The sequence below is a fragment of the Paralichthys olivaceus genome, chromosome 10 (genome assembly GCF_024713975.1).
Source record: "Paralichthys olivaceus isolate ysfri-2021 chromosome 10, ASM2471397v2, whole genome shotgun sequence".
In the NCBI taxonomy this organism is placed as follows: domain Eukaryota; kingdom Metazoa; phylum Chordata; class Actinopteri; order Pleuronectiformes; family Paralichthyidae; genus Paralichthys; species Paralichthys olivaceus.
The window spans coordinates 1,928,381-1,941,435 of NC_091102.1; the positions used below are offsets into that span (position 1 = coordinate 1,928,381).

Sequence of the window (13,055 nt, forward strand, 5' to 3'; positions counted from 1 at the left end):
TGAGCTGAACGCAACATAAAGGAAAAGTGACACGGGGGAGCTCATCACTGGAGAGGAAGAGTAAAGAGTCTTAATGAACAGGGAGGGACACTGTTCCACAGTGACAGAAACATAAATAGAAATAATGAAGTCACTGTGGGGTTAGGATTGTTTATGCGGATAAGGACCAGCCGCCGTCCTCTGGCCCCCTGGAAAACCCTCTGCGCCCTGAGGCCTTTATCCGGAGACTTTGCCTCGTCTCCAGCCGGAAACACACAGGATGTTCCATTGTAAGTTTTTCCAGAGAGGAAAGAACGTCATACGGCTCGGGACGGGCTCAGTGGTGCTGCTGTTGACTACTAATGACTCATGCTGATGTGTGTGAGTGTTGTTGGTTAATGACTTGTTAGAATGATTGCTCTGCAGTCTCAGAGTTCATTTGGTCCATTAGTTTTTTTTCCAGTAGTTCAACTGGGAGTTCAAGTGTAAAGATTGAGTCTAATGGCAAGAACAGTTTCTCAGCTGTGTATCAAACTTTCAGCTCAGAGTCTGAAAGTGTCCTATTCAAAGAAAAACAAATTATAATTATTATGTGCGGTGTCTTCCTATGAGCAGGTTTTTCTCAAAAACATTTCTGGTTATTTCTCAAGAGATTTTTTATTCTCCTGGGATTCTTCTGTAATTGCTTTTCACTGTTCTCCAAAGCAATATCCTGTACGGGTTAATTTTTACAAACTATGCACCCGTCAGCACCCACAAAACTTATTAAACCCACATGCTGCATTCACAGTCATGTACATCAAGCCTGTACACAAGAATGAATATAAATGAATGTTATTTACGGACTTCAATCCAGATTCGTCAACACTTTGAAGCTTAATTGCTCATATTGCCGACACAAGTCACATGGAACCACACCAACAGAGTCCTGACGAAGAGGACCATCCTGATTTGAACTGTTTTTGATGAATAAATCATTCCTTCAGAGTATTTGTCCCCCTGACCTTTAATTTCACTTATGAATATTTCATATAATTATGCTGTTAAGAAATACTTGAGCTTAGCCGCCACAGTCTCAGGTGCCTTTAATTAAAGCTTTTGAATGCACAACAATCAAATAGCCTCAGTGCAGTGTGTCTGACATGAAGCCTGGAAGTAACAAGGTGCTGGCTGCAGCCCACAGCAGCATGTTTTCATCGACCTGATTCTCAATAAAACACTAATAACTACAGTATTTTCAATTTTCTGGCCAAAGGGTGTTTCCAATTCCTCAGTGCTGTGAATATTTAAGGCTTTTTTTGGGAAGCTGGCACATTTCTCTTTCTTTATTCGCTGTAATCGCAGCTTGTAGTGCCACAGTAATACATTTTCCTCAACCACACGTGTAAGTCCCAGCGCCATTTGTTAATCCCTCCTGTGAATTTTTCTTTGCATGTATAAATTAGCCTAGCTTGTTCATGTTTTAAGACCCCAGCCACCAGGCTCCGCTCGGTAAATGGCTCAAAATGGAAAAGTGGTGGCATAAATCACAATAACAGTCTTAACAGTCGCACCGTTGCCTTGATTATCAACCAAGAAGCAGCATCCCGGTGCATTTAACGAAGCCTCTGCTTTGCTGCGTTCCACAAGCATCGTGTGGTCATTCGTGCTGCCGGTCATTGTGTTTCCGTTGTTGCGGGAAGCTGAAATATTGGACTTCTCTGACTGTGCTGAAGTATTCAGTAAAGCCCGGAGCTCCACTGTCAATGATGTATCTCCTTTTTTCTCTATAGTACGAGTACCTATTGATCTGATATGTCACCTGCCTAGAATGGGTTATGAGGAGGATGGTAATCAGTCATTCAGCAGAGGTTGCTTGTCTCTGTTTCTGTGTCCATCCGTCATCCGCTCTCTGTTTCTCTATTCATGTCCCCTGGTGTTATTCCGTGCAGACTGAAAGTAGAGGACGGGTGGAAGAGAAGAAAGAAGAATGACATCGCGCAAGCACTCAGAGGTTTTTTGTTTTTAGCTCTGCAGGGAGAAAACACAATACGACAGCTCTTATTTTGCCCCCCGGCTTCCTCAGTGGTCATTTTTCCTCCGTCTCACATTGACCTGTTTGAGCAGAGTCTCATATTTCTACACCACATGATGATTCTTATCACTTTACATTATATAGTATGTTCAAGGATAGAAGGAAGACGCTGCCCTTGGCTCAGTCTTGTCAGCACTTTTTTGTTGCCTGTGCTATTCAAGGATTCAGATTTTCATACTGCTTGATTTTCAGGTATTCTCTGGTGAAAATCTTAGCGTCATTTGCAGTCAATCAGTTTTATGCTGTCATTACGAACGCTCCCTGTCTCCGTCTCTCTGCAGAGGTTTGTCGGGAATGTGAATTCGGAGGCCGTGGTCCAGAACAAGCTGTCCCACCCTGTGAGGACACGTTTCCTGCGCTTCGTCCCTCTCGACTGGAACCCCAGCGGTTGGATGGGCCTCAGAGTGGAGGTGTACGGCTGCTCCTACAGTGAGTAGCACACACTCTGCTATCAACACCACACCGAGAATGCACTCAGTCTATACATCAAACCTGTGTAATCACTACCACCTAGAAGGATTCGTTCATTTACAGCGTACCTGCAGCTCTGCAGCTGCCCTCCTGATCGAGAGCGATGGGCACTATTTTCTCGACACCTGCTTTTAACATGCTGTTTGGTGCCGCGGACCAGCAGTGAAAATGATTAATCGAAAGGCAGCCAGCGTGGGCAGCTCACATGATCTCCTCACACTCCCAGAATAAAGCTGTAAATGAAACGCATCTCGATAGCGGCTCCAGACAAACGTTGAAACATCTGGTGACGCTCTTGTTAGGAGTTGTGATCGAAATGCAAAGGCAATTAAATTCAGCGTCTCTTTTTCAAGGCAAAGGTGGATTTCATTTTGAACGTGCAGAACAAACACTTTCACATTGTTTATGCTCTGTCAGTTTTCTGTTTTTCTTACAATGTGTGTGTGTGTGTGTGTGACGGGTCTGTGTGAGGTTTAGATAGCAGATAACCTGTTGTTTTATAGCTACAGCAAACAAACCCAGGAGTGTGCTCAGATAAATGTTGCTGCAAATGACAGGCTGATGTGGAAGAAACACAGAAACACGGAAAAATGCAGGCTCAGTGTTAATGTCTGCACGAGCTTAGTCAGTGAGTCTTTAAGAAGTTGCTCCTGTACACTAGAAGAGAGCTAATTGACATGTGCCAATGTGAAATGTGTTTTTATGAATGTTGATAATATGAAAATAGAACATAACAAAATGAATGAGAGGCAGTTTTTGTGCATAAACACTTCATACAGCTTTCTACCGCTGTTTTCATTCAGTGTCTGCAGAATGGAAATCTTCACACATTGTCACAAGGTGTTTAGCCTTAGCGCTAAGTGCTAACCTATATTAACACCAGTGGCTAAAAGGAGCTTCTTCTGTTTCATCTGCAGCAGTTTGTTACCGGGTGAAACAAGAAGGAAGTGGATGGTAGAGCTACTATACAACCAGCTGGATGTGTTGGTTGTATAACTTTATTTTCCTGTATCGACATGCTGCGATATGAATTCTCTTCTTCTTCGTGAGCGTTTTATAAATGTTTGAGCTGAGGTTTTGTTTCAGGGACAAACGAAACAAGAAACTAGTTGTTTGGATTTATTTATTGAGGGGTCACTCTTGCATTATGACCATATTTAGTTATAGGTTTGTAAACTGATGGAAATAAAAGGATAATGTGAGATTTTAAGGGTTTAAATCCGGATAACCTGCTTTCAGAGTCAGTTTGGACTCAGTCACGGAGTCATTGCTCTGCCATGGCAGAAAACGTGTCCTATATACTGGACACAAAAAAAGACACAGGAGTGAGTAAGACTCCTCATGAAGTCCAGTGGTTCCAGCTTTGAGCTGGTGTCAGTGGACGCTTGTTGGAACATGTAACACGCAGCAAACCTGCCGCACAGACACAAGTACAGGAGACAGGAAGTGTCACACCTGGGAGGAAATGTGAAAATTACCGTTCGGGGTGTTCGGCCTGTGATGACGCATGTCGACACCACTGGAGTGTGGGCGTCCATAGAGAACGATGATGCTCCACAAGGATTCAAACTCAGTCAAACTCATCATCACATGATTTTCACAGTTTATTTCTGGCTTTGACTAAAAACTGAAGCTAAAATACAAGAGTTCATGAGTTGTGAGAGATAGCAAAGGTTTTGTTTTTAATCATATATATATATATATGATCAAGTTAGCATGTGAGGGCTGTAGTTAGCGATACCAAATCAATGATTAGCTGATTTGTAATTTATTTCCCTCTCGTTTTTACCTGTAAATGAAAAACACAAGTTTTTAAGAACAGGTTTGTTATTTCACAAAATCAAAAGTGGTAGCAGCCAAATCAGTTCATCAATTCAATTCATGATGGATAAAGAATTTCATGTGATTTGCTAATGAGCTAAATGTGAATCAGATATTTTGATTATTATTCTAGCAGTACGGTTAAAGTATTTCAGCATAAATATAAAACGTACTTGATTTATTTAAAGCCTATTTCCTCGATGCTCCTCATGTGCGTTGCCATAAACACTTTGCTAACCGGCAGTGAATAAAGTTGTAATTCTGTTTAAACTCTCACATTAAAATTTTTATGATAATCATGATTTTTTTTCCAATAAGTGTCTGAAAATATTACCGTAAGAAAAATGTGGTGTTTGTGATGAGAAACCAAAACAGGCCGGAGCCCTGTGAGTGCAGAGGAAAAGGAAAAAAGCGAATCACGCACACAGTGAAATTAATAACCTGAACCGTCCTCAATACAAATGCATGTAATGGGGAATCACTTATACGCCTCTCCCACGTGTTATGAAGCGGCACTAACTAGATGAGCCGGTCAGTTCGCTGTGAAACACCCTCAGAATATCCCACAGAGAGAGTTTTATGACGACCAACCTCCACACGCTGAAGGGTATTAATGTTGGATAAGCAGGTATAAAACTAATGTGGCCTCATATACTCCTCCTTTTGTTCTGGGTGTATTTTTGGATTCACTCGTCTGCCTGTGTCGACGTGAAATCTGAATTACAATAAAACCAATGATCGACTCCAGCTACTGAAAATACTTATCTGCCGATACAGAGCAAGCGAGCGAGCGACAGACACAGGCAGGTATAATTTATGTACAACTCATTCTGCTGCATTAAAGACTATTTAGTACTCGATACGTGTGTCTCTGCTGAAGCTAGAGGTGACACTGAAAATGCTCCATGCTATTAACTCATCTCTCCCTGGACTCCATGATGGAGGAGGGCGCTCGTAGAGTTTGAGATTCCCTTTCATTTAACTGGCTTTTTATGAGTAGAGCAAAAACTGTTTGTGTGCAGAAAAGTCCTCATCGCTGTGTAAAATACCCCACGTTCGTTTATACTGCTGTAACAGCCCGGCTGTCGCTGCCGCTGCAGCGGGACGACGCGGCGCCGGACCACATGCGAACAGTGATTAACAGAATTGCACGAGTCGTGACAGCCAGTGTGGGATCTGATAAACCTGTGCGGTCCCTGCAGTTAGCGGCTACAGACACTTTTTATGACAGTCGTTCCTCGACTTGTCAAAATGAGCAGGCAAAGCGCAGGTATATATATCGATTGCTCCGCTTTATTAGGTGTGAAGGTAAAGCCATGTCAGTGAGCGAGCGTGCAACAAAGCCGCAGCCCGGCAACTCGCTGACCTGCTGTAAGTGGAATGGAGCCAACGGCAACGTTACAGAGGACGGCGGCCTATCGACGCCCCCGCGGGCAGAGCGTGCAGACGGTCACTCGTGTGTTACTTAAAAACATTTACTGCAAAACCAGGGGCCGGTGTCAGGAGGATTATTAAGCTGTGGATGAAATGGCTGAACTAACATTTCACATTTTTTCACCTTCTTTATTATTTTTTGTTGTGTGTGTGTGTGTGTGTGTGTGTGTGTGTGTGTGTGTGTGTGTGTGTGTGTGTGTGTGTGTGTGTGTGTAGGGATGTGACTTGGGGAGGGCATCTCCAGATTGTTAACTTTTGGAGCCGATGGGTCAAAGGTCAAGAAGAAAATAACTTAACTTGTAACTTAATCAATCCGCTGAGTTTATATTGATCAGGAAATCATTCCCCTTCGTGACGAGGTCAGAAAATAATATATAAATAATGTGATTATCTTTATCTGCATCTTGCAGGACGATACTCAACCTAAAGCATATTTAGATTCTAAAACATTCTGTGTGTGCAGATGGAGGGGGGGGGGGGGGGGACTGCAGTAATGCAAAACATCTCGCCGCCAGTATCACAATCTACAGCTTGTTTGGATCAGATGATGATTTCAGTGTGAACAATATTATTAATACATCACATATATATTAATAACCTGACTGGCTGTGTGAAGTGAAGCGATGCACGGCTCCCGGTTGTTTTTATATTTTACTTGCTGTTCCTTCTATCGTTGTTTCCTCCAACAGCCTCATTATCTTTCATCTTCTCACGATGAAACACTTTTATTTTTCCCACTTCTCGTTTCCCAAACTCCTCCTACAGTTTTGGCAACACCTAACCGCAACATGTTGCACATCCAGGACGGCCGCTCTGTTCGCCTTGGCAGTGATTTTATTCATTTTTTTGAGACGAGCAACTTCATCACAATGGAATCTTCACAACCAAGTAGCACAGTTTGTCTCATTGTGACTCTGACCCAAGTTTTCACTGATCTTCTCACAGAGTCGTACGTGGCGGACTTTGACGGCAGAAGCTCGCTGCTGTATCGGTTCAACCAGAAGTCCATGTCGACGGTGAAGGACGTGATCTCCCTGCGATTCAAGAGCCACCAGGCCGAGGGCGTGTTGCTGCACGGAGAAGGGCAGAGAGGAGATTACGTCACCCTGGAGCTTCACCGAGGAAGACTGGACCTCTACCTCAACTTAGGTGAGCGATGCATCACAAACCTTTTCCTCCAGTGATTTTTTTTTTACCGAGGAATTTTATCTTTTAAATGTCAGTGTTGTCATGGCGACTTCGGAATCGCTGCAATATTGAGAGGCCTCTACGATCTTCACATTTCCGATGCTCTGTTCGTGATCGAGTGATGGTTGTCATGGGAAACGTTTCATACACGGAGGTGGATTCAAGGTGCTGCACAGGAACACTGAGAACAACTCGGAGACCAAATTAAAATATTATAATTATGTTTTAAAAAGAGGGAAAACAAAATGAAAAGGATGAACCTCGGTTCAACGACACGATTACTTTATCTGACACAGTTTTTAAAAACAGAGTTTACAAAGTGCTTTGACAGCAGAGCAGGAAACAAGTGAATAGAACACATGAAACCAGTAATGATAAATATCTCTTGGCTCGTGTCTCATCCTTCCAGTATAGTGGAAATCTGTTTCACACAAACTTACGGACCGACAAAACCCTCGGTCAGACAGGGGTGAAAACGTAACCTCCTCGGAGGAGTTAATAACCATTCAAGCCGCATTTCAACCTTCATCCCATATTTGCAGACGTCATCATAATCGTGTGTGCACGCGGGCGTTTGTTTTGCTGTTTTGCTCGACGTCTGAACTCGGCCTGTGTCCTCTGCGGGGAAATGTAAAGCCGCTCACTGTGTTGAGCTCTTCCCTTTGTGTTCCTCCCCAGACGACAGCCGGCTGAGATTCAGCAGCGGCCGCGTTGCTGTCACCGTGGGCAGTCTGTTGGACGACCAGCACTGGCACTCGGTTCACATCGAGCGCTTCAACAAGCAGGTTAACCTCACAGTGGACTCCCACACACAGCACTTCCAAACCAAAGGAGAGGGACACTCGCTGGAGGTGGACTATGAGGTGAGTCCATGAGCTGAGGCAATTACGTAAATTGAAGGTAAGCGAGAGTGATTGTACCACTTAATAAAAGTGGTCAGCGAAGGTCTGACAACCTCATCATCATCATCAAGCTCTGAACTGAAATTATGAAAACTATAATGGTAATGAACAGTTTTTAATTAAGCAGCAACGTCGCTGGGAACTCAATAACTTTCGTTAAAGGTGATTCGCAAAATATCCAGATCAGTGCTTTAACGTATTGGTAAATGGTAAAGAGAGAGAGAGACTCCTTCAGGGTTGATATGGTCTTGTTTGTGAGTCTGAACGCATGAGATAGATTTCTGCGTCAAGCCCGAGTACGAGGAATTACAATCGTCTTATCTGAGATTTAATAGGAGCATGGATGACCTTCTCGAGATCAGGCCGACAGAGAGAAGACCTGATCTCTGAGCTGCTCCTTAACCCATAAAAACATGATTTTTATCGGTTGTGATTTGTTTTGCAAATGAAAGGTCACTGTCAAATATCACACCCATGTTTCCGGCTGCAGGTTTGATATTTGCAGAAAGGGCTCACAAAATGTTTCTCTAAAACAGGGCTCAGCTCCGGTGAGCCAAAAGAAATGACTTCTGCCTTGTTTTCATTTAGCTGAAGAGGCTTTTGAGAAATTCAGCACTCACTTTATTTTTTTGCATGTGTGTGCAGAACAATAACGGACCAAAGGTAGAGCCTTGGAGGACACCACAAATCTGGGGGGGGGGGGGGGCATTAACCTTGAGAAAGTGTGCGTGGAGTTTTAAGAGCAGTTTGATGGAAAGTGTTTATCTAAGACGTAACTACAGCTGGATTACCTTGAGAAAATGTTTTGGGTTAATTACATAAATCTAAAAAGAAAACTACTCTCGCTCTTATCTCCGGGTGAAACCATTGTGTAGAAACGATGCTCCGATTCTGACGGAGTAATTAAAGGTGATATTTTGAATGGTTCTCACAAAAACTTTGTCCATTGTCTCGCCTCTGCCGGCACTCACGGAACTTCGTGCTCTTTGCAGAAGCACTTTGAATCAAAGCAAGTGTTGAAATTCAGCAAACATGCTTCTCCTGGACCTTGACTGTAATGTGAGGAGGGCCAGGACTCAAGCAACGGCAAAATAATGTCATACCAAAACCGTGGCCATTCTTCTGCTGCGATAACAGCCTCCACTCTTCTGGGAAGGCTTTCAGAAATATTTTGGAACCTGGCTGAAAGGATTTGCCTCCATTCAGCCACAAGAGCATTAGTGAGGGTGGGCTCAGATGATGGGCGATAAGGCCTGGCTCACGGCTGGTGTTCCAGTTCACCCCAGAGGCATTCGATAGAGCTGGAGTCAGAGATCTGTGCAGGCCGGCCAAGTTCTCCCAGAAAAAAATCAAAAAACAAAGAAAAAAAAATGTTTATGGATATACTTTTTGCGCACAAGGGTACAGACTGCCAGGCTGATAGAAAGATGAGGTCTCTCCCTCCCAAACGGCTGCAGCATCAAGATTTCCCTTTGTTTAACAAAAGGACAAACACCAAACCATGAAAAGCTGCAAACCAGAGGCTCACATGCTGTGTTCATGTAATCACTGTGAAGTGTACTGGGTCTGGATTCAGTGAGTGGGTGGTGTTTTCTCACTTGCTGAATCACGGCCTCAGCTGTTTATGCAGTAACTGGTAAGTGTGTGGGCTTCATGTATTTTGAGGCATGCGTTTACACCGTCTGACGATGGCTCCGCGGTAAAATACAGAACAGAATGGAAATGATTTGTATAAACATAGCGAACATGAATATGCATGTTTGTACCTGTTTGTGTATCCAGGGATAAGTGGTTTACCTCTTGTGTTTCCTTTTCACCGTGCAGCTGAGTTTCGGGGGCATCCCGCTCCCTGGTAAACCCGGCACCTTCCTGAGGAAGAACTTCCACGGCTGCATGGAGAACCTCTACTACAACGGGATCAATATCATAGACCTGGCAAAGAGACGCAAGCCACAGATACACAGTGTGGTGAGTTTGATGGACTCTCAGTGTGTCTGCATGTAATCAGAGTGAGTCAGCTGCTTGAACATCTGCATTCAGTGCACGTGCTCTATACTGCGAAATTCATTAGATCTTCCTTTTGAAGATGGATGTTGAAACGCTCGGGCTTAAGAGCCAGACGTCTACTTGATTTTTCAGGCAGATACAGATAATAATATTTGGGTTTTTCAAAATCTGATAAGAACATAACCAATATTCCTTTTTTTTTTTACATAAACATCTCATGAAAACACATTTGATTATTTAGAGATTAGATGTTTAAAATAAACTTCCTGATGAAAAACATTATAATTTTTATGTAGCGCAAATATTTTGCAATTTCATATGACATTTCTTTTTCACATCTGTGAGAACGTACATCTGTGGAAGCTCGATTCTACCAGATCAGGATCCTCAGCTTTCTCTGCAGATCCAGCAAGAGTCAGACAAATGTATTACCCGGAGACATTTTTACATTCTTACACCAGAACATCTTTGTCGCAGGGAAAATTGATTTAATTGTATTTCCAGAGAAAGGGACAGTAACAGAAAGAGAAGAGAGAGTTGGCAACACAGGGATTCTGAGAGGATGAGAGTCAATATGTAATACAGCGTAAATTGGTGATCATAGAGTGTGGCGTTGCAATTAATCAAAAAGATGAAAATATATTAAGACACTGTATTTGTAAGCTGTAAATAAAGATCACTGTAGAAGTCAATGTTTTTAAATTCCAGTTTACACTGAATTAAACGCAGGAACGTTTCCTTCTCTGAGCTTGTAGCTCTGTGCAGCCACAACGATGCTTTGAGCTAAATGCTAACAACAGTACGCTCACATGCTCTCGGAGATGGTGCTAACAATTATGATGTTTACTATGTGTGATAGATGAGTTCAGGGAATTATCATGCTAGTGTTTGCCAATAAGCACGTAACACATATTACAGCTCCGGGTGTAAATAAAGATGGATGACTCGTCTCCACTGCCTGAACAACAATCAGCTGCCATTCAAGTCACTTCACCACGTCCTCACCGCATCAATTAGCTCATTAGCTAACAGCGTGATGAGAACCACCTAAAATAATTTACTCTGGCACATGTTCCATCTGCTAACATGGAGGAGGTTGGGATTAAAACCAGTGCAGCCACCGGGGGAGGATCAAGACGTTTTGGCTTTTGTCTTGATAAGCTCACTTTGACAAAAAAGCAAAGTAAAAGTTTGAGTTCTCTTGTTTCCGTTTGATGATATTTGATTAATCTGATTTAAAGTATTCCGGTCCGAAATGGGAAAGAGGGCGTAACCTGCAAACAATCATTACGTCCTCTGCAATCTTAACAACTCTATCATTAAGTCCAAGTGTGTGAGTGGATTCATTTAGAGACTCGACCTCCCGCACAAATCAGACCGGTCGACCAAAGAGCCACGAGCCACATCTCATCTGAGACACCCCCTCCATTTAATGTCTGATTGCTGCGTTAAAAAGCGTTTACTGACAACAGAGGCCGGGCGGTGGAGAGGGAGAGCGTCGAGATGGAAGCTGTAATGGAATTTCAATGGGACAATCTCCCTGAGGTTGATAGAGGAATCACATTGAGAGTCAAAGAGCTGTGATTGCTCTGTGCTGCCCTGCAGGCGTCGGGACTGATAGGACTCTGACCTCGACAGACATGACCAGTCTGAAGTTTGAATGTGCCCAACACAACCTCTGCACAGCACAGAAGTACACTGAAAGGTTGTTTTTTTTTTTTTATCTCGGGCTGCTCCACGTTTTTTGGTTTAGAGCAAACAAACTTCAGATAAATCCACGGATTCTCATTGGACCCAATCCGTTTCTGAATTTCTGCTCATGTTTGAGTTTGCGTTGCCTCCGAGTCGAATGTGTTTCATCATCATCCACAGAAAATATCTTTATTTCAAGGTGGAAGCAACATTAATTTATTAGTCACATCGTCATATGACATTTTTTGGAATCGGTTGTTTAAGTCTCTGATGCTGAAAATATTCATTTTTTTTCCTAAAACCGTGTAAGCGACCCGCAGAAATTGAAAGTAAACACACGCTGCTGCAGAGGGCTGGTCGCCAATATATTTAACGATTCATATCACAACATGCCAACAAGTTCACGAAACATCTGTCACAAACCTGAAAAGTGAGAAGTTGGTGATTTCACAGTGGGGTTACAGACCCAACTATCCAGGGACAGAAACCTCCAGCACGTTGAAGAGACTTAACGAGGAGATGTGTTGATAACTGTCAGAGGTGACGTTCTGAATGTATGGTTTTTAATTTTAGTTGTAGGTTTCTAATTGCTGCTGCTGCTGATCACTTTATAATCTATGACGGATAATTCGGTGTAACCGGTAAAAGATGTCCCTTAATGATCCTGGCGGAGGTTAGGTTAAGGCTTTGCTCGTGGCTCTTTAACCATCTGGCCCCTTTTTGTGCGTATGACATTGATTTCCAGACATATAACAATGAATTTCACATGAGACCAGCTTCCCCGAACAGAGCTGAAGATACATGCAAATCTGCGTCCTTGGCTTTGTCATCCTCCAGGGCAACGTGACCTTCTCGTGCTCGCAGCCCCAGCTGGTGGCTTGCACCTTTCTGAGCTCCGGCAGCAGCTTCCTGTCGCTTCCATCAGCAGCATCTGCCACGGGAGGCTTCTCTGTCCGCTTCCAGTTCAGGACGTGGAACCCAGATGGGCTTCTGATGTCTGTGGCGCTGAACCCGGAGCCCCAGAGACTGGAGCTGCAGATCAGCAACACCCAACTGCGTCTGACCCTCCACAGCTCAGGACAACAGAAGTCAGAGGTCTCCACCGGTCAGTGCACAGCACACACACACATATGCTAAAACATAAATTGAAAAAAAGGACGGTCCATGGCTCCATTAACTCTTACTGACCAAATTATTGCATTAACTGCATGTTCATAACAATTCAATGACGTCATTGGGGGTCTAATGGTTTTTTAAAACCATGATACAAACATCCAAAATAAATATTACACACTCATTTTCTTTCAACCGTGTTTGACACATTGGTTCCGGTCCGGTGATGATTGAGTGATGACGCCTGCTGTAAAGATTCGTTTAACTCAGTGTGGTGAACGACCACAAACACTGAGCCCATCAATCAGGATTGAGAAGTAGAAACAAAAACAAAACGAAGCAGGAACCATGGCTCAACAATGGAGGTCTTAGTG

At 43.3% G+C, this 13,055-nt stretch overlaps 1 protein-coding gene across 1 annotated transcript in view; it reads left to right on the forward strand.

Annotated features, from left to right (window-relative positions):
- Nucleotides 1-13,055, forward strand: part of LOC109644567 (contactin-associated protein-like 5) — a 90,868-nt gene that overhangs the window by 26,304 nt on the left and 51,509 nt on the right. Inside the window, exons 4-8 of the mRNA XM_069532893.1 lie at nucleotides 2,335-2,482; nucleotides 6,725-6,928; nucleotides 7,646-7,830; nucleotides 9,694-9,837; nucleotides 12,406-12,673. Of these exons, the coding sequence (XP_069388994.1) occupies nucleotides 2,335-2,482; nucleotides 6,725-6,928; nucleotides 7,646-7,830; nucleotides 9,694-9,837; nucleotides 12,406-12,673 (949 nt within the window). The remainder of the gene's footprint in view (nucleotides 1-2,334; nucleotides 2,483-6,724; nucleotides 6,929-7,645; nucleotides 7,831-9,693; nucleotides 9,838-12,405; nucleotides 12,674-13,055) is intronic.